We start from the raw sequence: 22,478 nt of genomic DNA, 5'->3' as shown, positions 1-22,478 counted from the left end.
ACTACGCCGGCTCACAAAACACGCCGCCCGCCCCAGATGTTCCACAGAGTCTCACTTCCATGGTGACGAATCCAAACCGGAGCTCATCGGCGCTCTTTTCAAACCCCTTTACCGCGGAAACATGTTAACGCAACAGTAATTGATTACCCAGCTTAAACGGAATGCAAAATATAATGCCTCAAGGAATCTAGTGCAAGTCATCCAAACGAGACATTGATGTCGGTCATGTAAAACCAAGTTGACGTTAGTCGGGCTAACGTTAGCTGTCAGGAAAGCAGTGTCTCTCCAGACAAGGTAAGTTATGGCAAACTCCATGAGATTTAAACGCTAGCTAGCTAACTGGTTAGTGGTTGCCAAACGGTGCTGACTAACTAGCTTTGTCTGTCAAAAGCAGGTAAGTTGACGGTTAATGCTAGCTCATGAGTTAGCCATACATCATGCTAATATTGGCTTATTAGCGTGTAAGCTAGCTACGTAACGTTAGCCAATATTAAGTACCTAGCTAACTGTAGGTTAGCAAGCCTAACAGATAGTTAGCAATTGCTCGATGCCCTCTTAATCAAGCACAGGTCTTAACAATATTTCACACTGTTAGTATCTAATGTAACCGTTGCTTTGTTGTGTTATGGCAGCTTCACAGCCACATCACAGCCATGAACAACACCGCAGAGAGGAAATTCTTGAATCTGAGGAAGCGTCTGGATCAGCTGGGCTACCGACAACCACTGGGAATAGAGTCTCTGCCATTAGTGGAGAGATTATTCAGGTGAAACCTTTATCTCCTCTGCACCTGCTCTCCTACATCCTTCCCTGTCAGCCAGTCAATTACAGGTGATGTGATGTAGTTCAGTCACATCTTCCCCTGTGTTACAGTGACCTGGTCCACACAACTGAAAGCCTGCGCAATGCCAAACTGTCGGCAGGGAAAACTGAGAAAGAAAGTCGGAACTTTGATGCTCTTCTGGAGCCCTACAGGGCAGAGAATGCTCGAACTGTCAGGGAGAACAATGAGCTGCACCAAGAACTTCTCAAACTGAAGGAAGAGAAGGACCGTGTCACCAGAGGTAAACTGTGATTATCAGGCAGAGCTCCTCCTCGGTGCGATGTGAAACCGTTTCACACATTCTTGACCCCCATTCGCCAAAAACTGGTTTGATAACCCAATCGTCTTGTTTCAGAGCTCAAGACCCGCATCAGAAAACTGGACCACGAGACAACTGACTTGAAAATTTTAAATAATCAGTATGTGCACAAAGTTCGCTGCCTGGAGAAGGATAGCAAGGCTAAAGCTGAGCACATCCAACAGCTGCAGGAGAAGAACATGCAAGCTGTGGTGCAAACTCCAGGTAACGCCATGGCTCTGACTTAAGCTCTGTGACAACATGTTGAAAGTGATTTTAGTAGGCTTTGGTACAATTTTCAACTGAACCATATACAAATGCTAATTATAACTGAAGAGTCCTCCTGTCTTCTCTCCCACACTCTGGCAGGTGGAAAGAAGCGCAGCATCCCTTTCAGACGTCAGAGAATGCAGATTGATGAGCTCATACCTCCCTCCTCTACATCAGCTTATCCTGTGTCCCAACCCGATGATCCGTATGTAGCAGACCTACTCCAGCTGACAGATGGAAGGTTTGTTTTCCTTTGCGACAGCTGAACTGTATTATTGAGAGAGACTGTAATATCTTGATTGATGTGTTGATCGTAGATGCTTGCAGTTGCGTTCTTGCTTCAGCAACTGTTTGACTCACTGTGATTTTTATTTTTAGAATTCAGGACCTACAGGAAGACGTCATAAAGGTCAATTTAGACCTTGAGAATGCTCAAGAATGTATAAAACACTTAAACACGCAGGTAAGAAATAAATTAACTAGATGCATCTCACATTATGACACGTGAAATGTTGTATAATTGACAAGATGTTGTTTCTTTTAGGTGCTGGAGAGAGACAAAGAGATTGAGCGTCTGAATCATGCTCTGCAGGGAGGACGGCCTCATGATGTAATTTCCCTCGAGGCTCAGAACATCAGCAATGAGAAACTGATTGCCCATCTTAACCTTCAGGCAAGCATATGATGTATGAATACATATAGAATATTTCTGCAACATGGGGTGCTTAGAGATCCTTCAACAGAGCTAGCTGCTGCTTTTTGTTACACAGATTGAGTACCTGCAGGAGACTAACAGGATGCTGGAGCAGAAGGTAGAGGGACTGCAGCAGAAGAAGAAGGACGCCTCCACTGAAGTGGCCAATCTTTCTTTAAAGAACCTGGAACTGTGTGAAGAGCTGACGCACATAGACGATCTCGCCAAGCGGCTTGAGATGGACAAGGATCGCGTATTGGAAACTGCTGACATGGAACTGCAAGAAACTAAAGTGAGACTATAAGAAAACAGGAAGAAATGCATGCAGTGAAAATGTTTCACATTTACAGATGGTGTACTGGATAACAAAGTGTGCTTTAGTGCAGTGAAAACAAACCTGGAATCTTTTTCTCTCTCAACAGAAAGAAATTCAAAGGCAACAGAAAATCATCGAAGACTTGGAGGATATTATCAGCAAACTAAGAAGGGTATGCACAGTGAACACTCTGTTCTTATATTTCTTTGGAATACAAGTGCATTTTTGTATATAATTGACATTCTCCAGTGGACACTAACTGCTGTACCTCGCCAAAAATAAATCTGATGTTGTATCACTACATAATCTGTTGGATATGATTGAATTCAGGAGCAGTCTGAAGGTGACTTTGAAAAAGACCGTCTTAGAGACCAGCTGGTGGAGCTCAAAGAGCAAAATGAGAAAATGGAGGGACTGGTGAATTTCCTGGAGGATGAGAAAATCAGGCTGCAGGACAAAATGGAGAAAACGGTGGCAGCTGGTAAGCAGCAGTTTGGTTGAGACCTGCTCTAACAACAGCTTTACATTGTAGACATTAATGTATTACTGACTTGTTTCTGTTTCCTAGACAGAGACCTGGTACTGGAGTTGGAGACCATGCGGGCTAAATATGGTGTTTGTAGAAGGGAGCCCTCCCCATCGCGGCTGGATGCATTTGTCAAGAGTCTAGAGGAGGAGAGGGATTACTATCGCCAGCAGGCTGAGCAATACAAAAGAGGCAAAGGGGCTGGTGGTCTGGATTTAAGCCCCAGTCATAGTCCAGGCCGGGGCAGGAGCCCTTTGTCCAAATCAATGAGGGTAAGAGACCGCCATTAAAAACAAAAAAGATGGTTACTACCTTAGTAACATTTCAAAGTCATCCTCATAAAAGTGATGCGAAAATGATGCAATGGCCTCAAATTTTCAGGGGGGTGTTAAAGAGACAGAGCGGCTCCGTTTAATAAAAGAAAGAGATGAGCTGAAGGCTGCCCTGCTGGACATTGAGAAGCACATGGAGGACATCCAGGAGAATGTGAAAACCCTCAGCGCTGAGAGAGACCATTTCAGAACGCTGTTTAAACAAGTGGGTTTTCAAAGCATAGGTGGAAAGATGTATGTGAGGATTTATTTATTTAATCGTGTTTCCTCCACTTAGGCTCAAGAGGACCTGAAGTTGGCCCGTAGCTCAGATTTGTCAGCTGACCTCTTGAAACTGAAGGAGGCAGAAATCAAAATCCAGCAGATCAGCACTGAAAGAGACACACTGATGGAGAGATTAAAGGTTAGTCCCACAGTAATGCCTGTCCTCCTTGTTTACAGTACATGACCAGAAACAGACAAGTCTTTTTCATTTTCAGAATATCAGACACCGCACATACAGCCACAAAGTATATAACATGCACAAATATTCAAACTTTTTTTAGGTTGCCCAGACTTCTGCTCTCACAGACAGACAGGGAGAGGAGAGGAGGACTCTTGACCTGGAGAATGCTGTTAAGAGTGTAAGCCTGCTGGATATGTAAATAAATCTATTCAAACATTTTACACATAACAAATGTTCATAACGTCTGAAGGATTATGTAGTGATCATTGATGTAGCTTTACCTGCCATGTTGTGTAGTTGGAGCGGGAGAGACTGGACCTGCGGTCGCAGGTGTGTCTGCTGAAGGAGAGCAGGGAGGCTGTGGAGGAGGAGCTGAAGGTTCGGTCTGCTGCTCTGATCCAGAACGCAGAGGAGGTCGCCCAGCAGAGGGCCGAGTCTAATGCTCTGAGGTTTGTTTTGAAAAAATGTCAAATAGAAATTTGGAAAATGAATATCATGACTGCCAACAATGGTGTAATGTGTGTATCTACAGTATCCACTTAAACTGCTGAACTTTTTTAAAAGAACAGCCGCATTATTCTGCTGCCAAAAGCTGTTTTAAACACATGTTCTGAGCTGAAAAGGATTGGTTTGTTGCTAGTGTTGTAGAGGGCTGATGGATTTTCCGTGTGTGTCTACAGGCTGCTACAGGAGCAAATGGAGCAGTCGCTGTCTGATACCCAACACAGGCTGTCTGTGAAGATGAATGAGCTGCACGCTGCTCATGAGCAGATTGAGAAACTGGAGGAGAGAATAGGTGAATCTGGGTAGATTTTGTGGACGGCTGCAGTTGGTGTATCAGTGTTTTTTTTGTTTTTTTTTTCCTGTGGCTGCTCGGCTGTTTGCTAGATTTTTGTTTCTCTGACAGTGGCGCTGAGTCAGCAGGACTCCAAACACAAGGAGGAAGTGGCTGTTATTCACAAGTCTATCTCTGCCCTGGATAGAGAGAAAGATGCTCTGCAGGATGAGGTGGATCAAAAGACTGAACAGCTGGTTGTTCTCCAGGAGGAGAACTCTAAAAAGGTAATCATGACCAGCAAACCTCATCAAGACCATCAAGCTTTTATTAAAGGATAGGTTCATATTGTTTCCAAGTCTGTCTTAAAACAATGCTCACATGCCCTTATATACATTACTGTATAACAAAAGTCATTAGTCCCTGTAATCATTCCTTCTTTTCATACTGGCTCTGAAATGGTCTGCAATTCCATTATACATTCAAGTCACGAAGGACAAAATTCAGTCTTTTTCTGTACAAAAATGCATTGTTACTTTTAATACCACATGTGCATGTGGACGGTTGAGTATTACGATACACTTGAAAAAACCTGTGCCCTGAAACATAACAGAAAGATGAGTTGTGCTTAAAGATTAGTAATGAGGCATAATTCTTTGGCATTGACACAGGAAAAAACCCTTGAAGACGTGAGAGTCACAGTCACAAACATGGACAACTCAATAGCGTGAGTAGTTCAAAACTAATATGAAAAAACCATGAATCCCGCTCAATAAGCTGACACGAGCGTTTTCTTATGGTGATGTCAATGTGCAATCCTCACAGTCAGCTGCAGGGGGCGCTAAACAGTCGCGAGAGAGAAATAACCAGCCTGAGGAGGCAGCTGGATGCCTGTCAGGATGAGCTGGCTGCACTCAAGAGAGACAAAGAAATCACAATCCGAGAGAACAGGAGGCTGCAAGATGACTTGGCTACAATGACCAGAGAGAACCAAGTATGTAACCAACCGTCACGGGTCAGTCGTCGTTTCTTCTGTGGAGTATAAATAAAGGAAATGACGAAGAAGTAACACCTGTTTCAACTGTCTGTGCAGGCTGTACATGTGGAGATGGAGGAGGCTTTGCATGAGAAGGATGAGCTGAAGTTGAGGGTCCACTCTTACATTTCTGAAGTGTCCAGAATAGAGAAGCTGATGGCCACAAAGGCAAGAGAAAGCTAAGCTCCTGCAGCAGTTTTAGGCTCTCTATGGTAGATACTGATGCTTTGGACATCCTGCACACCAGCTCCCGTCTGCCAGCTGACGCCTATGTGTTGACCCACAGGAGCAGGAGAACAGGGACTTGCTGGATCGTTTCAGGATGGCCCACTCTGAGGTGGAGGAGCGGGAGCAGAAGTTGCAGCAGGCCGAAGGCCTCACTAACTCAATCCGCCTGGAGCTGCTCTCTTCAGACTCAGAGCGCCGACACCTCCGCGACACTGTCAGCCACCAGGAGAGAGAAATCCAACAGGTGAGACGTGGGACGGAGTAAGCAGCTCTACATTATACAGAAAAACATACTGTGTTTGGTGATAATGTTAGATTATACATGACACTGAAACATTCAGAGATGTAAGTCTTTACACCAGCGTGTGATTAATGTACCTTTCACCCTGTTGTTTACCAAGCATATGCAGGCCGTGCAGGCCTACGAGGCCCAAGTATCCTCGCTGGCTCGTGGGATGTCCCGACTAGAGGAGGAGCTACACAAAGCACAGGAGGAGAAGGCTGCTCTCCTTTCAGATCTGGCATCTGTCAGGGAGCTCTGCGTCAAACTGGACTCTGGCAAGGAGCTCGCTGCACGTCAGCTGACCTCCAGGAGCATGGATCTAGAGAGGGTGAGGCCTAAACATACTTAACATTGTTCAACTTTGCCAAAGTGTGAGCAGCAGCAGCAGCAGGAGTTATTTAGGTATCCATTAAATACATCTGCACGTTTTCTAGGTCACAGGAGAACTGGAGGATGTTCGGTCAGAGGCAGAACTACTTAAGAAACAGCTGGCCAGTGAGAGGCTGACTGTCCGCAACCTTGAGACGCTGCTCTCCACCAACCGGCAGAAGGAGTTTCAAACCCACCTGACAGCCAGCGAGAGAGAGTCTGAGCTGAAGGTCCTTCGTGATAGGCTGACCCTGGCTGACAGCAAAACGTAAACAGATCCAATTCAATATGTCGGCTTGAACTGTACGACTAAAGTGGTTTTCCTGTCAGACGGCTGATTCTGATGTGTTTGCGTGTGTACATACAGTGCGGAGCACACCAGGGAGGTGTCCCAGCTCCGCGGCAAAGTCTCTCAGCTGCAGACGGAGATGGACGTCCTGAAAAGACAGCTGACCACGGAACGCTTTGAACGGTGAGCTAAAGGACTGTTGATCTTTACGCTGAACCTGACATTTTAGCTCATCATTTAAAATCATGTGATGGAGAGGAACCAAAGCTGCAAGTTCACCACAAAGATCTCTCAGTATTAATAGGTATCAGAACTGTATATACTGTGTTCTGTAGCACTGTAATAGCAACTGTTCTCAAACTAGAGTATTTCCCCATATTAAGCTATTACAGGGCTGCAACTAATGATTATTTTTATGTACTCACCTATCCGAGCTTAGTGTCTTCAAATTGTTTTGTGTGTCAGTCCAAAATTCAATGACATTGAATTTACTATCATGTTAAAAAAAAAAAAGAACCTGCAAATGTTCATGTTAGAAGCTGGAACCAGTGATGTCTTCGATCAGTGCTTTTAAAAAATCACTTCAGCATCTTAATTGTCAAACGTAATCACCAAAGTATTTTCAGTTTTAACACATGGTGAAGGTACAAGGTTGTAACAACAGGATGAAGGCACAAGCAGCAGATTTTGACCTCGTCTCATTTCGTGTCCTCAGTGAAAGGGCAGTTCAGGAGATGCGCAGACAGGGTGTGTCCTTCTCGTCCCTGCAGAGTTCGTTGCCCCTCAGCGTCTCCACCAGTTCTCAGCACATCTCCCCAGAACGCTCCATCCTCCGATCTCTTAACCGCTCCACTGACAAGTCTGCAGACAGGTAAGGCTTTGAGCACGAAGCCTCATCATTTTTGGTTTCGATTTTAAATCCAGGAATTAATCTTTGTATTCCTAATCTTAGAGAATCACATCTTTTGGCACTATGGCTGGTTTTAAAAATGAATTGTTGTGATTTCACCCAAAACTTACAATACTTTTCTTTCTCTTTTCAGAAGCGTGAGCTTCAAGGACTGACGACTAGATCCACACAAATGAAGGCAATGATGAGTGAGTCAGAAACCACTAGAAGCTCTTGCTTAAAGTCTTGAGTCTGGACATGAAATGTGAAAGGCCTCCATAAGCCTTGGCATTAGTGCCACAGTAGTCACCATTCCAGACTGAGGCACTCAGGATGAAATCATGTTTTGATCTTAACTAAAGCGAATGACAGTGCTAACATTTAAACTCATTATCCAACTTCTCATTGACTCCACTAACAAAGCTGGATATAAAGTGTCCTCTCTGTCAGTACGTTACAAAGGATTCAGCTTTGAGAATGAGTTTCTCAGCCACTAAAACCTCACAAATGTAGCAAGACAAGTGTTCGTTTAGCCCTGTGGTTGTGTCTGTTATGCTTATTATTCATGTTTTTAATGATGTTTAAATTATTAAATTATTCACAGAATAAAGCGATGCAAAAATACAGACCTTGCAGTGATGTACATCACAAAAATTGAACTTGTGTTTTATTACAAGGTAAATAGTCCAAAGTTATAGGAAAGATGGAGGGAGAGCCTGTAACATACGACAACACCAATAAAAAACAACAACACAAGCTTGATTTAAACCCCACAACCCAGCGAGTACATGGTATGTGTTTTAGCCTGCTAAAGCACTGAATGCCCACTGAAGCCATTAACTCTTTACCTTCTCCAATGTGTAGGTGAAGAAACAAGCAAAATACAATGTTTGGTATTTCCATCTTTGCGTTTCCATCAGTGTATACTGAATTGGTTCATTTACTGTAACAGTGCATGATAGGAACATGTTGTGATAAGTGATTTACATGATTTTTTTTGTCTGCAGCTGATTTCAAGCTTTAGTGGTTTTGAAGTCAAGTCTCCATCTCTTCCCAATAATCAGCATTTTGCGATTATATTTGAACATCTCAAGTAAAAATGTGTAACAGCTAACAAAATACTGTTTTTTCCCTAGAAATAAAAAATAATACACACGATTCTCTATAAAAAATAATCTCCGTACTATAAAACATTGCACTTTTAATGCCGGCAGTGTTCAGTGGTTGTGTTGGGGAGAGGATAAGTGAAGAGGGAAAAGTCTAAAATGTACTTGGGCAGGAGTTCCCTCAGCAGCTTCTGCGGTAAGCTGCACAGGTAATAGTGTAACGTCTCTGTGGTGACCGGCTTATACCATGTTTGCCTCTCTGGGAAGTGAACATCAGGAGGCGCGCCAATACGCTGCAGCACAAACTCTGCATCGCTTTCAAGGTGCTCATAGGAGCCGATGAAGTCATAGTTCACAGCACAGGGTTGGCATAAGTTGTACACCGGCATCCAATGCTCATTCATGCGCTCCACATCCTCATCCAGCAAGTAACGGACAAACTCTGCAAAGGTCACATCATCCCCTGTCACAGACGCGTCCTTAGCGTGACCTTTTCTGTAGCGCTTCACGATCTCCACACCGTACTTCCTCTGGTAGGACTGAATCTCTCCGAACTTGTTCCTGTATGCAGACAGCAGGCGCTCCATGGGCTCCCGCACAAACATGAACTTGAAGTAGTGCTTGAGGCGGTAGCGGATCTCCTCAGGCTTAAGAGAGGACAGAAACAGCAGGTCGCTTTGGTGGTTCATCTTGATGTTGACGTCCACGCTCTCCAGAGCCCCGCTCAGAACCTTCAGAACCCTCTTCCAGTTGGAGCAGGCCACTTTGGGGACGTAGCAGTAGAGGAAGCGGTACTGGTCATTCACCAGGATGTGCTGCAGCAGCGTCTTCCTCTGCAGCGGGCTCAGGGACCAGATGCTGTGGGGCATGTTCTTCTGGCTGCACATGGTCCTGATGGTCCGGTTACGGATCTCCTGGAGGATCTAAACGTGAATGCAAACCAGTGATTTAAATGTGCATTCCACCATTTTTATACATGAACATCACTTTACTAGTCATGGTTTGGATTATTCAGCATGTCTTTGTGATGTCATCAGGGTTATTTTAGATTGAGTTTGGAGATTTATAAGAGAAACCCTTCAGACTAGCTGGAGGTGTGAAGAATGAAAGGTGTACGTATTTACCAGGCAGAGATGGACTAGTCCAAACACTAAATTGGGGCATTTTGGAGAAACTTTCTCTTTCTTGGTACTGAAAGTCAACAGCTGCTGCTTCACTTTTGACCACTGTGTTACTAAATCTGTATTTTTAAAGTCCCTCAACTTTACAGTGAGCAGATGTTTGGAAAAAGGCCAGAGTTAGAAATAAACAATACACACACTTTGCAACTGGGGATTGCACCTAAACTGCCATTCAATCCAATTTTTAGCCTTGCAAAATTAAGATCACAAATTAAGAGGACAAAATGCATGTAGGTTATATGTGTAAACCACAAGTTTTTATAGTAAAGTATGTATTTTGGTTGGAGGTGTGTCTTTTCACTGTTACCCGCTACATGCTCCACATCAGTAACGACATGGCTGTACAGCCTGTAATCCCGCTGTTAATGACACAGATTTTGTAATATTGTGAAATACACAGCTCCAAACCGCCGCATACACTGGACCCAGTCGCTTTGTGAAAACCACCCATAAAGCTCCAGCAGGACTTAAAGGAGCCGGACATTACTTCACCTGGGACTCCACGTCCACGGCGGCCGGATTGTGTTTGCCAACCTGCCGCATGAAGTCCAGCCGCTTGCCGCTACCCCGGGGTGGAGGCGTCTCCATGCTGTTCAGCATTCCTTTCTCTATCATGAGCAACAGGCCTCCGGATGCTACGATCACCAGAAACGTTAGCACCGACGGCAGCACCGCGGAGCTGCGGCGGCCGGAGCCAGAGTTCAGCGCTGACCTAAAGTTTATCACCGAGCCGCTGCGCACCGCTCCGGTCCTTTTCATCCCGTAGTCCTGCCTGCGAGGAAGCATACTGTGTGTCTGGTCTACAAACGGTGGCTTTTTAAAGTTCACAGCTAACTAACGTTACTACGTAAGAAAAGACAAATCCGCTGCTCACCTACCACGTACCCATAGTTAACTTCAAAAGTGCGTGAAGGGCGCGAGCGTCAGTACCGCTCCTTCCGTGTGAACTGTCAAAATAAAAGCGTTCGACGAACACGTTGCAAGATCTTTGGTTAAAACAAACGGCCAAAGAAAAATATTTACATTCAATAATTAAAGAGTGTTTCTCAAATTGTTATAGGACATCAGCGGATGAAAGAATGTAAACCAGTCTCCATAGAATATGAGAAGAAAACACGTCCAGGTTAACATTTTCAAAATAAAATACTCCTCAATGCATTCTAAGCGCTAAATACAGCAAACAACACTTGTGAGGAAAGTCAATTAATTAAACATTTTGTCAAAACACATTAATGTAAGCATATATGCAGTAAGAAACGTTTCGGCCTGTGTGTGTGATCATTGTGCTTGTAGGAGGAGGTGCTGTGAACAGGCTTGTCCTCAGCACCTCCTCCTTAGAGATCCTGAAGTGCCCCCATGCCAGCTGGGAGGTGTAGTGCAGCTAGTGCATGCTGGGCTTGCCTCAGCGTTTAGCCATGAAGATTCCTCTGTCCTTACATACTTTTTTAATTGCTTTTTTTTGGACTTTACTTCACTTTAGCTTTATAAGCTTTCAGATCACAGTGCTGTCCTCAGTACTTACTGAAGGGCAAAGAAAGTCTTTCAGCCCACACTTTCAGCACTCATACTGCATCTTGAGCTGCAACTGAATAATAATCACAATGCTCAACTTGCATATAGCATATAATAGTCCGTCCATCCATCCATCCATCCATCCATCCATTATCTATACACCGCTTAATCCTCTGCAGGGTCACGGGGGGGCTGGAGCCTATCCCAGCCGTCTCGGGCGAAGGCAGGGGACACCCTGGACAGCCCTATCACAGGGCTACACATAGAGACAGACAACCAAGCACACTTATAATAGTCCATTTAATTCCAATTTTTAGCACTGGTCACACCCTTCTTTGCTTAATGGTGCAGAGGAAGTGGAAGAATGGTGCTTCAGAATGTACTATTGACATATTTTATGTTATATTTTTGTAGATACATTTACATTCAAAGTCAAGCAGATATAAATTCTATCAGTTGTCGTAGCAGTTTGTTGAAAAGACATGTTTAAGTCAGTCTGGTATTCAGATGTCAATGAAATTTCAGACACAATCTAGTTGTGCACAGTTTTTGCAGCATCCTTCACAACCACATCGCGTGTGGAGTCTGATTCAAATGCAAACTGCTGCAATCACTGCATGTGATCATCTTTTAATCGTATGTCTTCACACTCTGCCAAGATGTTAAGATACCTGAATCTCTGCAAAGTTTCCTGATAAGCCAACAAACAAAAAACAATGCTGAATGCAAATTTAAAACCATATTTTTGTTTACGGTCATTATTTATGAGTGGAAATATTAGAGCTGTAACTCTTTAAAGCTAAGTATCAATCTGTAGGTTGTGTCAGTTTTACAGCAAAGCTGGCGCGAGCTAATTATATGAGCTACATTTGTGGTTGCATTTAACCTTGAGTTTGTAAAGCCTATTACCATAAACCTGGAAAAAATGGCTGATTCTTCCATTAATCCCTTTGTACACTTCCTGGAACACTTGGTTCATCTACATTAGCAAGTAATCTGTCAGAAAAAATGTTCCAAATCTTGGCATGTGTGAAAATGGTCTGTTCAGAGTTAAAAAGGGTATTTTATGCTTTTATGTCGCGCCTGTAATACAAGATAATGAGTTAAAACATAATTCTTAGTTCATGCTTTGAGATTTAGCAGCTAAAACGAGCTTTTCAGGCTGAGAGATTATCCACAGTGTGCTTGTTAAAGGTTATAGTCTGAACTCACTGTGGCTGCCCTTTCATGCAGAGATCTTTAAATAATGACTTACAGTGTATGTCTTGTTTTGGATTACATTTTATTAGAGAACTTTATACCTATCTCTCAGGCTGCGAACAATCATGTTCTGTTTTGATGAACCTGCAGATTATTTTTTGATAGTTAAAGTGAAAATACTAGGGGAAAAATGTCTAGTTTTGTGCGACCAACACTCCAAAACCCAAAGAAATTCAGTTTACAGTGACTTAAAACAGAAAAGACTCAGAAGTGATAAACTGGAAGTAGATATTTGCTTGACTCAAAAGGTTCATTGATTATGAATGTAATATCTCATCTGTTGTGCTCTAAAAAATAGTTTATATAATAAAATATGCTGCTTTATCCTTTTATTGCTGCACAGTATTACAGCAGCTGAGAGACGGAGTAGCTACTGCAGCTCATAAACACACAGAATGACTTGATGGTTATAAACGGTTGGACATGAGGTAACTACAATAAAGCGCAGAAACCACACATCCCACCAACACCTGCGGGACCACACTTTGTTTTCTCTTCCTCGCGGCGGTTGCAGCGTCTCCATTCAGCTCCTCGTCTCCTTAATGACTTCCGAAAGGCACGCGCTTACGTCCCCAGCAACGTGCCCGCATCGCGCTCATATGCCGGCGCCGCACCGTGAGCCGCTGCTTCGCCTGCCTCTCGCGGCCACACCCTCCCATCTCCATCTCTCGCTCGCGTGCAGCTGTGCAGGACTGACTGTGCGTGCGTCTCCCCGTCGGGCACCCGCAGCATCAGCAACACAAAAGGGGTCGGAGCAGCCGGAGCCGGGCTCACCTCGGCGCTGATCACGAGGAGGAACCGCGTGAAGAAGGAAAAAAAAAAAGGTGGTGGGATTTTTTTCTCTCTCCTCCTCGTTTCTTCCATTCTGCTGATTCGTTTTCCATTTCCACGACGGTGATGACCTTGTCACCGCATCCCACCTCTCATTTCTCATTGACCTGCTCAGATCTTCTGCTCCATCCTTCGCAGATGTGTGTTCAGTGTGTGTGTGTGTGTGTGTGTGCGCGCGCGCGCGCGCGCGCTGTAAATGGGCTGGGACTTGCAATTTGATCCGTCTTGAAATACGCAAACGCCGATGTCAACAGGCCGAATTGTAATTTAATTGTCTGTTGTTGTTGTTTTTTTTGCCAAATCCAAAACGGTGCTAATCAAATCAGCGATGTTTGGATTTCATCTGTGACAGAACGCGAGGAAAGCAAAGGCCAGATTCTTTGTTCTCCGTGCGCCTCTTTAGTCTACAATTAATAGACTGTAATCCCACTGCTGCAGCATCCGCTAATCTGCCATTAACGGTCACGTATTGATCCGTGCCCGTAGGTCTATGTTGATGTTTCACTACAGCGATCCGCGTCTCACACAATGAAATGTCAGGATGCTTGAGTCAGCTGGGGAAAACATGTACAGGCCATATGGTGGGGGCCTACATGTGCGAGAAAAAAAACATGGAAATGATGGATTTATTCCTAGAGCGTCGTTTAAAGGCTTTTTAAATCAATGCTGTCATCATCAGAGGGCTGTGTGTGCGGAGAATAGATGGCAGCTTGCTGGAAATGAATTCACAGGCTGCTGGTGCTGGTTTGAGTGAACTGGTCTGGTTTTTGGTTGGCTGCCTCAGCGCCTGATTGGCAGACGAGTAGACCCGGTTCTGATCTGTAAACAGCAGGTGTGTGGACTGATGGTTGAGTGGTGACACACTGAGGCACAGAGCTGTGCTGTGCGTCAGCAGGCGTTGCATAGGGAAGAGCTCTCATAGTAAAGGCTACGTCACTGATGCAAGAGTAGTGTTTTATGAAGAACTGCAGTGCTTCACATCCTGGTTTGGGTTCTCACATGCACCGGGCTGCACGGTAAACAATCATCTGGCTGAGTTACAGTGTCATCGCCACCCAAACGGTGACTAGTGAGCATCTTTGCAGGGACATCTGTGGAGTGTCCTAGCAGTGCCAGACAGCAGCCTTTTTATTTGACTCATTTATCAGCCTGTTGACCTCAGATAAAACTGCAACTATTGATTTGATTTTAATCCCCGTACGGCAGACAAAGACGGTGACTCACTGTTTTTTCTGCATGTTTAAATGTCAGCTGGTTTGCAGACACATTTAACAAACAAGCCCCCAGCTTATTAAAAATGAGAGACTGGCATTTAAAATGAGGAGCCTCTCACAAAAATGTGCTTTTGTGCAAAAAGTGCTCACTCTGAGATGTATTAACCTGACTTTCCTGCATGTTTTGCGTGTAAAACTGTATTTTTTTTTTTGCAAAGGAACGACAGCTGTTAAAGAACTATAGCTCAGATCGAAGATGTAATAATCACTCATCAATAGTTGCAGTTGTGCAGTATTGGACTGTATATACTGTTATGCAGATATTGGTGTTAAAGAATCAGCACTGCCCTTATCTAAAGCACAAAACTATAATTACAGTCCACCACTTCATTTCTTATGAGGTCTGCCCTAGTTATTCAGCGTGGAGCCAGTTATCATCGACTCATCTGACATGCGGTCCCTCGATAAGCGTATACACGTTTATCTAGCACATCTCTGCTCTTAATAATGCACAAGGAAGCATGTATTCTTTCCAAATCACTACTCGTGTCAAGGTTTGTTTTAATGGCACGTTTGAGGCATTTAGGTCACGTCAGAGGGTTCAGCGTAGAATCAAACCCAACCAGGACGTGCAGCAGGCTGTATATTAAGATAGCTGAGTGATGATGCATAGATTGGCACTAAGACTTTGTCAATTTTCTGTCCCTGCAGATTTATATTAATTCACCTTTGACCATGAAGTTGATTTTAAATGAGTCTTTTTGTTTCCTTTTCCGCCCTGGGGCACCCTAATCATCCAAGACATCAACATATTTTCATCTGAACACGCAATTTAGATTTTTATGGTATGAAAACAGTCAGCGTACTCAGGAATTTATTCTCATTTCCATGAAAACTCTGAATGACTGTTATACCGCATGTCAAGTGCAGTGGCTGCCACAGTATCATTGTGAGTAGCAGGGGGTGCTTGATCCCGGCCTCTTTACACATGAAGTGGATTCCTGTGAATGCATGTGGATGGGAATATCAGTGTGAGAGCATGTTGGCGCTGCCTTACTGGGGGGGGGGGTTCTATTTTTGCACAGAGTCACTCAGAGAGCAGCCTGTCTTTGAAGTGTTATGCTGCTGTAATATAGGCGGCATCCAGGTTGGTAAAGCCCTCATCATTACCATATCCCTGCGAGACTGCAGTGTGATGCTGCCAAAACTGGGGAGAGGGAGGGAGCTGGCCTTATTACACACTAACACTACACAATGATGCATGCAGCGTTTATGATTCCAGATCAGACTAATATCACCGTGAAATGAGCATCTGATTGAGTTATTTGGCATTGAGGCTACCAGTCAGGGAGCTAAGCTGCTGTTTTTGCTTTATAAACGAATGGAAATGGTGTTAGCAGTCCACCTGTGTGTGTTCAGATCAGCTTTGAAGGCTACAAGCTCCACAGATCAGGCTATACCGCACATCTGTGGCCATAATGTGATTAAGCAGTTGTGGTTCGCCGCATTAAAGACCATTCTAATCACACATGTGCATGCACGGTTACTGTTAACCCACAATGAAAGCCTTTGTGTGCATCAGCCAGTCGAAATGATGAATGCCACTCTGTTCTCCTGCACTGGCGATCTGGCGGAGAAACAAAGTGTCACTTTGTGCCTCCTCAGCACAGCAGCACTAACAGACACAGGAGAACGCCCATCTCTCCTCGCTCAGAGCTGGCGCTGCCCCGAGCCCCGCTGACACGCCTCCTCCCCGCAGACTGTACATGTGCTGCCCCCCCGACACATCTGCACAGCTGAACCCACGGCAGTTTTCATTCTCGAGGACGTCACTGCGCCTCAGAGCAGCAATCAAATTTTCATCAGTGCAAGAATATCAAGGGATGCTGCTCTTGTACGCCCACACACACACGCACACACACACACACACACACAACCAGGCCCTCACTGCATCTGACACCTGACTCCAGGTAATGCCCTAGATCCACAGTGACAGCAGGCAGGTGGAACGGCTCCACACTCATATATACCCTCGCACACAGAGCGCCTGCAGGACGGTAAGAAGGCATTCTTCTACAGAAAGCTGTTGAAATGTTCCGTGAAGGTCTAGTACATAGTTTGTAGGTGGGCTTTATGCTTTCCACTCATTCTTTGTGTGTATTTGTTGACAGTCTGTGTGTAAAACCGGTACGAGCAGCTCATGCCTCCCAAGGTGATTTAGTGAAGTGTAAAAATATTGCTGTGCATCAGAATTTTTAGCGTATGTCAACTGTTAATATCACAAGTGACGGCGTTTGTGCTTGAGATGCTCAGGCAGGAGAAGAAGGCCTCTCTGCTGTCGTGTGTTCGCACGCTTCACCGTTGTCAGTTAACCGTCGGCTAACGTGGAAAATGTAACTACGGTCATGTGATACATGCTGCTTGTCACTCTGAAAGCCATTATTTTTCCACATGCACCCTGTGGACACGGAGAGAGCAGACAAATGCCAAGAACACCTCACAGCATGATGTTCGAACTAAAACTGAGCATTATATAATTCAGAAAGGAAGTGTTTACTGCAGGCTTGTTGCACTACTTTGTCCAGTAATGCACTGAAAGCTATGACTGGCGTTTGTGTCGTACCTCTAACCAGGTTTTTAGCCATCCAATGGGGTGTGGCTGCAGGGACGGCAGGTTCGGTTAGACAGGTCCACACTCAAATATCGCAACTGTTGGACTGATGATGAAATTTGGTGCAAATCCAACTGACTTTGGTGACCCCCCCCTAACTTTTCCTGTTGCACCATTGACTTTGCCGGTGGTATTTTGTGTTTAGTGCTAATCAGCAAATGTTAGCTTGTTAGCAAGTTACACTAAGATAGCGATCATGGTGAATATTGCACCTGCTTAGCATCGGCGTGGTAGCATTATCACCGTGATAATAGCAGCATGCTAATGTTAGCATTCAGCTCACAGAGTAGCTGTCATGGCTGTGGACTGCTGGGCTCGGAAGACGAGCCGTCACAGAGGCAGAGGGGCGACATATTCATGGTTTTGCACTTGCTTGTTCACATGAAAGTGAACCAGAGAGCAGTTCAACCCCCTGCTTGATTTCTCACCTCCGCACAGCTGGCCAATCACAGCATGACATGGGTGTGGATGTCAGACTGGTTTTGGAAAGTTCCAAAAATGGTTGGACAAAGCCCACCCACGCCTGACGTCAGAAAGGTGTGGCGGGAGGGCGTCTCCGAAGCTGTTCAGCCCTCTGACAAGCGGTTCTGAAGAAGCATGCAGGCAGCTTTAACCTTGTTGATGTGTTTTGCCTCAGCTCTCACTGAACGTTTGGCTCTAACCTGCTGAACTGAAGGCTCTGATCTCACAGCAGCTGAACATTAGCACGAACAGTGTCACCACATGTTGGTGCTGTGCTCATTTGTTTGGTGTCTTCGTGCACTGTGCAGTCTGTTGAGGTGGCAGAAGCTGAGTTGCATGAAAATGAGGTAGAACATTAAGATATGTGTGAAAACTGGGTCTTTATTAATGTGTTAAAATGAATCTCTGTGGACTGAGTTTGTCGTCAGCTTTAACGTCACTCAGTTGAAAATTTGGTGATTCCATCTGCAAGTGACATGCATAACACAATACTGCTAAATAATGTGAATAAACACTTTAATTAGATACCAGCTGATAAATTTGGCTAACATCCAAACAACATGTTTATTGTGACTATAACAAGACTGCCAGTAAAAGAGTCTGAACTGTTTATAGACTGTATGAAAGCCATCGACTGCAGGTTTTCCCTCAATTAAAAAGCCTGTAGGACAAATATGGAAGATTTAAGTGCAAAAATAAAAACAAATCAAAGAGAAATCAAGTGAAGCATGTATTGCTGCATGTATTTCCTATTTATGAATGAGTTGAGTATGTCATGCTAGAAGGACAGTTATTTAGCCTTTCATCTTTCCTAACTGAATGAATTGTTGTTTATTGTGACGTGTGAAATGTCATCCTCCTCTACACTTCTTCATGTTGTGTCTTGATTTTGGTGTAATTGGGCGAAAGTCGTATTTCTCTGTCTGATTCGTTTTTGGAATTGGACATTCTGGCGAAGCCTTGGACGCACATACGTCACAATGAAAATGATTAAAAGAAACATCAGTAAACATCGTCAGGACCAGCCTCTCTTGAAGGTGCTCTTTTTATATTCTTGGCAAAAAAATGACAGCTCAGCAGCAGCTGTTGGCATCAGTTTGTGAATGCAATGTGCTGTGTGATACAGCAAAAAAGCTTTAATTGAATATGATGGTTATCCTCTCAGCTCTTTTGATTGGATCGCCGTGGGGAATTATCAGCCTATGGCACCGTGTCATGACTTGCTTTACTCGCAGCTTTGGCCGCAGCAGTGTGAAAGGATAATGATTAATCACCACGCACCTCTGATATTTATTTTCCATATTTGTAATTACCCAACCCCCTTTTGCATGCAGGGTGTGCTCAACAACAAGCGCCCTTGCACACACCCTCGTTGTCCTTGTCCATATGTCCTGGCAACAAGCACATCAGGAGAAAGACGTGCAGTGTTTGTGCACACGCAGGTGCGCGCTAAGTGAACTGTTTCAGTGTGTTTGTGGTGATAAGGATTTGTTGTGTGACTCGATTCTGTGTTTTGCGTCCGTCTCCTCTGGCCCCGGCTGCTATTAACACATTGCCATGGAAACCGGGCTGCTCAAACTTCACAGGACGGCAGAGAATGAGACTGGGACAGAGTTGGCGCTGATGAGACGCTGTGTTAAGTCCAGGCCTGAAGATGACAAACGGCGATCGCGCAAAGTTTTTGCAACACAGGCTCATCCGGTCTGTCGCCGTCACCTCACACATCCTGATAAATCACCTTCTTCCGTCTAAAAGTGCTTCCTCATCCACCCCTTCCCATGTGACCCCCCCACGCCATGCTCATGCTTCCCCACTGTGAGTGCACCTGATGCTAACAGACCTAACAAAGCGAAACCTGCTGTTTTGTCTCTGTACTTATTCCACCGTTCTCTCCCAAAGCCACAGCGGAGGCAGCGGCGACGTTCACCTGGGTAAAACAAGCTTTGTGCAAAAGGGGAGATCGATGTTCCCTAAGGTTTTACTGCAGTGGTGCGCAGCCATCTCGAGCTGTGCAGCTGAAATAGGTAAACCGTTACACGGCTCCACCATGTTCGTCTGTCTGCTTTGTCAGCAAGCTACTTGTGCTGTAAGGTTATGGCACTTGGCCGCTACAACGCTAAGCCATGCCATTGGACTTTGGTTGTTGTCTGGCCCGCTCTGGTGCAGAGCCGGTGTCACCATCAAATGATGTCGAGCTGCTCGAGAGCGCTGAGAAGCAGCATCGTGTTGTGCCGCCGCCATACTATGATGCAGCTGCATCCTTGTCAAAGGCATTTCTCTGCTTCTGTAGAGCACATGGCCGCTCCTCGTGCTTCTCTCATCCCATCTCTAGCTGCTCCCCAAGTCTGTCCTCTGCAGCGACAGGACTGCAAACGCACACCGAAAAAGACAAAGAGACACATGTCACACACTCGCCTCTGAGCACACAGACACTTGCTCAACGTGAGGACTTGCAGCCAAGCCCAGTCAACACATGTAAATAAACAGACAAACACACAAAAAAAAGAGGAGAATCCACAATATCTCTCTTTACACCAGCAGACACAATCAAATACAGTCTCCCTCCTCACCACACACACACTCTCTGTCTGCGTTCACACACCCCTACTACCAAACATGCTTGTTCGCTCCTTGTTCTGCGCTGGCTGGAATCAGCCGGGACAAAGAGCCTTTTTAGGGCGAGACATTTCTGAGAGAGTCTGTCCGGCTCTGTCACCCTCAGGAAGGAAGCCCACGGCATGCTGATCCCACTGGAGACAGCTGCCTCTCCCCCGCCCCCTCGGCTCTCTCAGTACTGTCTCGCACTCTCTGGTTTTATATCGCCGGCCCGAGCGCTTGTGGTTTTGCACAACACACATTTCTGCAGCACATCAGAAAACCTCTGGCTCGGCCGACGTGCTGCAGGCAGGTGCTCGAGGATGCAGGGTTCAGGAAGCAATCTGTGGTTCTCTGTCGGTTTATGAGATGCAAATGAGAGGCGGTCCATGTGGTTTGTGTGATTATTTCTGCTGTGGATTTCTAATTATTAGACAAAGCAAAGGGCCGTCCTGCTCAATGTGAACATGTTCAACTCTTAGAAAGAAATTCTTAGCTGTGTATTGGCCTTTCAGATGTATTATCACCATTTCTACACCAACAGGCCACAACAGAGTGGCCTCAGAGGTCCCGTTTTGCTTTTAAAACAGCGGATGCTTTATCATGCCCCAGACGAGCCAATCACCGAGAGCCATTCTGCAAGAGTTAACAAAGCCGAGCTTTTTGATGACAGTGCTTGAGGCAAAAAAGCAAGACATATATTGAGTGGCCATTTCCTGATCTCTCATATGCCTCTCCTCACTTTTCCCTTGATTAAAAGCTCACACTCACTCCTTTTACCCCCCCTGCAGCAAAGATGATAACAGCATCCCCACGCTCACTTCCTTCTTCTCTCACCACAGCCAAGGTGTGCAGTGACCATGGCAACAGACGCCACGGAAACTAAGCATGACATGCTTTTAGAGGTAACCGAATCCAAAGGCCCAGGTAAATAGGAAAAAATGAGTGCTTTCAGCAACATCTTAAAGAGACAGTGTGTTAAAGCAGATTGGGTAATCGCATCATGAAGATGAAATGGCCTCTGTTTGCCTCAGTTTAATGTTTTTTTTTTCCACTGTCTCTTCAGGAACTGCATGGTGTGGTGATGGGTTTAATTTGAGCCTTTATCGGTTTGCTGTGTCCATGTTTCTGACTTCTTCATCATCTGTTTACTGGCTTTTGTTTGATCCCTTCAAGCTGCTTCAACATATAATCTGATTAGGGGATATCAAGAACCCCCCCACGGGAGAGATTAGTTTGGTTGTGTGAAATGTGAAAAATAACACTTCAATGTGAAAATGCCAAAAAAACAAACAAACCCACATTTGTGTCTAGGAACTGCAGTACAGTGACCTACAGTAGAAAAAAAGCCCCAAATTCATGCTTAAAGCAAGATTTTACATTTTTTGGAAGTAGGGTGTCAACTATAATCCATATTTTCATTATATTGATGCATCAAATGACAATGATCTGCTCAGCTCCGCGCAGCAGACGGACACAGTTAGCATCTAGCTGGTGAGCTTAAGCTAAAGAAGCTAGCTGAAACACCAGATATTTCCCTCAGGAGTTGGCGGAGACCAAAAACAGAGCTGAAAGAGAAGTGTAGTGAGTACTGTTATCTCTGAACAGAGCAAGGCTAGCTCTTTCCCCCTGTTTTCAGTGTTTATGCTAAGCTAACTGGCTGCTAGCTGTAGCTTCATATTGAATGGACAAACATGAAAGCGATCTTCTCATAACCCTCCACCAGATAGTGAATAAGCACATTTCCCAAAATGCTTTAATTTCCCAAACTATTTCTTTAATTACAAATTGATTATTTTACTCACCCTCAATGTAACTCTGCCGGCTGTGACGTTATTAGAATAGCGAGCTGCTGCATTGTGCACATTTTATCTTAGTTTTCAGAATAAGTAGAATTCAAAAGCAGTTCTTCTTCAGCCTCCCGCTGTGCTTTTTTTTCTGCTGCCAGCGAGTTAATTTGCCTGCACCAGATGGGAAATATTCCCTGATCAGATGGCTGAAATGGAAAACCGGCAGGGGTCTGATTCCAGAGGACCAGGGTCGAAACGCACTGCACTGCAAGCACACAGGAAG

The 22,478-nt window shown here is 44.8% G+C and overlaps 2 protein-coding genes across 3 annotated transcripts; one reads left to right on the top strand and one right to left on the bottom strand.

Annotated features, from left to right (window-relative positions):
• Positions 1 to 70: 70 nt before the first annotated feature.
• On the top strand, positions 71 to 8,203 carry cep135 (centrosomal protein 135). Of its 2 annotated transcripts, XM_041935044.1 has the most exons (26): positions 71 to 294; positions 633 to 766; positions 874 to 1,064; positions 1,179 to 1,346; positions 1,491 to 1,632; positions 1,770 to 1,854; positions 1,936 to 2,064; positions 2,162 to 2,377; positions 2,508 to 2,573; positions 2,732 to 2,882; positions 2,970 to 3,199; positions 3,309 to 3,464; positions 3,537 to 3,662; positions 3,805 to 3,882; positions 4,002 to 4,153; positions 4,385 to 4,500; positions 4,612 to 4,766; positions 5,151 to 5,206; positions 5,305 to 5,473; positions 5,573 to 5,683; positions 5,802 to 5,987; positions 6,145 to 6,354; positions 6,461 to 6,663; positions 6,763 to 6,867; positions 7,400 to 7,555; positions 7,728 to 8,203. In XM_041935044.1, exons 2-26 carry the CDS (start codon positions 654 to 656, stop codon positions 7,747 to 7,749), a joined length of 3,492 nt encoding a protein of 1,163 aa, XP_041790978.1. In that variant the 5' UTR covers positions 71 to 294; positions 633 to 653; the 3' UTR covers positions 7,750 to 8,203. The 2 variants fall into 2 exon arrangements, with proteins under 2 accessions (XP_041790978.1, XP_041790980.1); XM_041935046.1 differs by lacking the exon at positions 7,728 to 8,203 and having other exon boundaries at positions 7,400 to 7,559.
• Positions 8,204 to 8,214: 11 nt separating this feature from the next.
• Positions 8,215 to 10,739, bottom strand: chst14 (carbohydrate (N-acetylgalactosamine 4-0) sulfotransferase 14). Its single transcript, XM_041935047.1, has 2 exons — positions 10,353 to 10,739; positions 8,215 to 9,602 (listed from the first exon to the last, which is right to left on the bottom strand). The coding sequence occupies exons 1-2, from the start codon at positions 10,644 to 10,646 to the stop codon at positions 8,775 to 8,777; spliced, it is 1,122 nt and encodes a 373-aa protein (XP_041790981.1). The 5' UTR covers positions 10,647 to 10,739; the 3' UTR covers positions 8,215 to 8,774.
• Between the last annotated feature and the right edge of the window lie 11,739 nt (positions 10,740 to 22,478).

This window comes from Chelmon rostratus, chromosome 4 (assembly GCF_017976325.1).
Source record: "Chelmon rostratus isolate fCheRos1 chromosome 4, fCheRos1.pri, whole genome shotgun sequence".
Taxonomy (NCBI): domain Eukaryota; kingdom Metazoa; phylum Chordata; class Actinopteri; order Chaetodontiformes; family Chaetodontidae; genus Chelmon; species Chelmon rostratus.
This window is presented reverse-complemented; position numbering and strand designations above follow the sequence as displayed.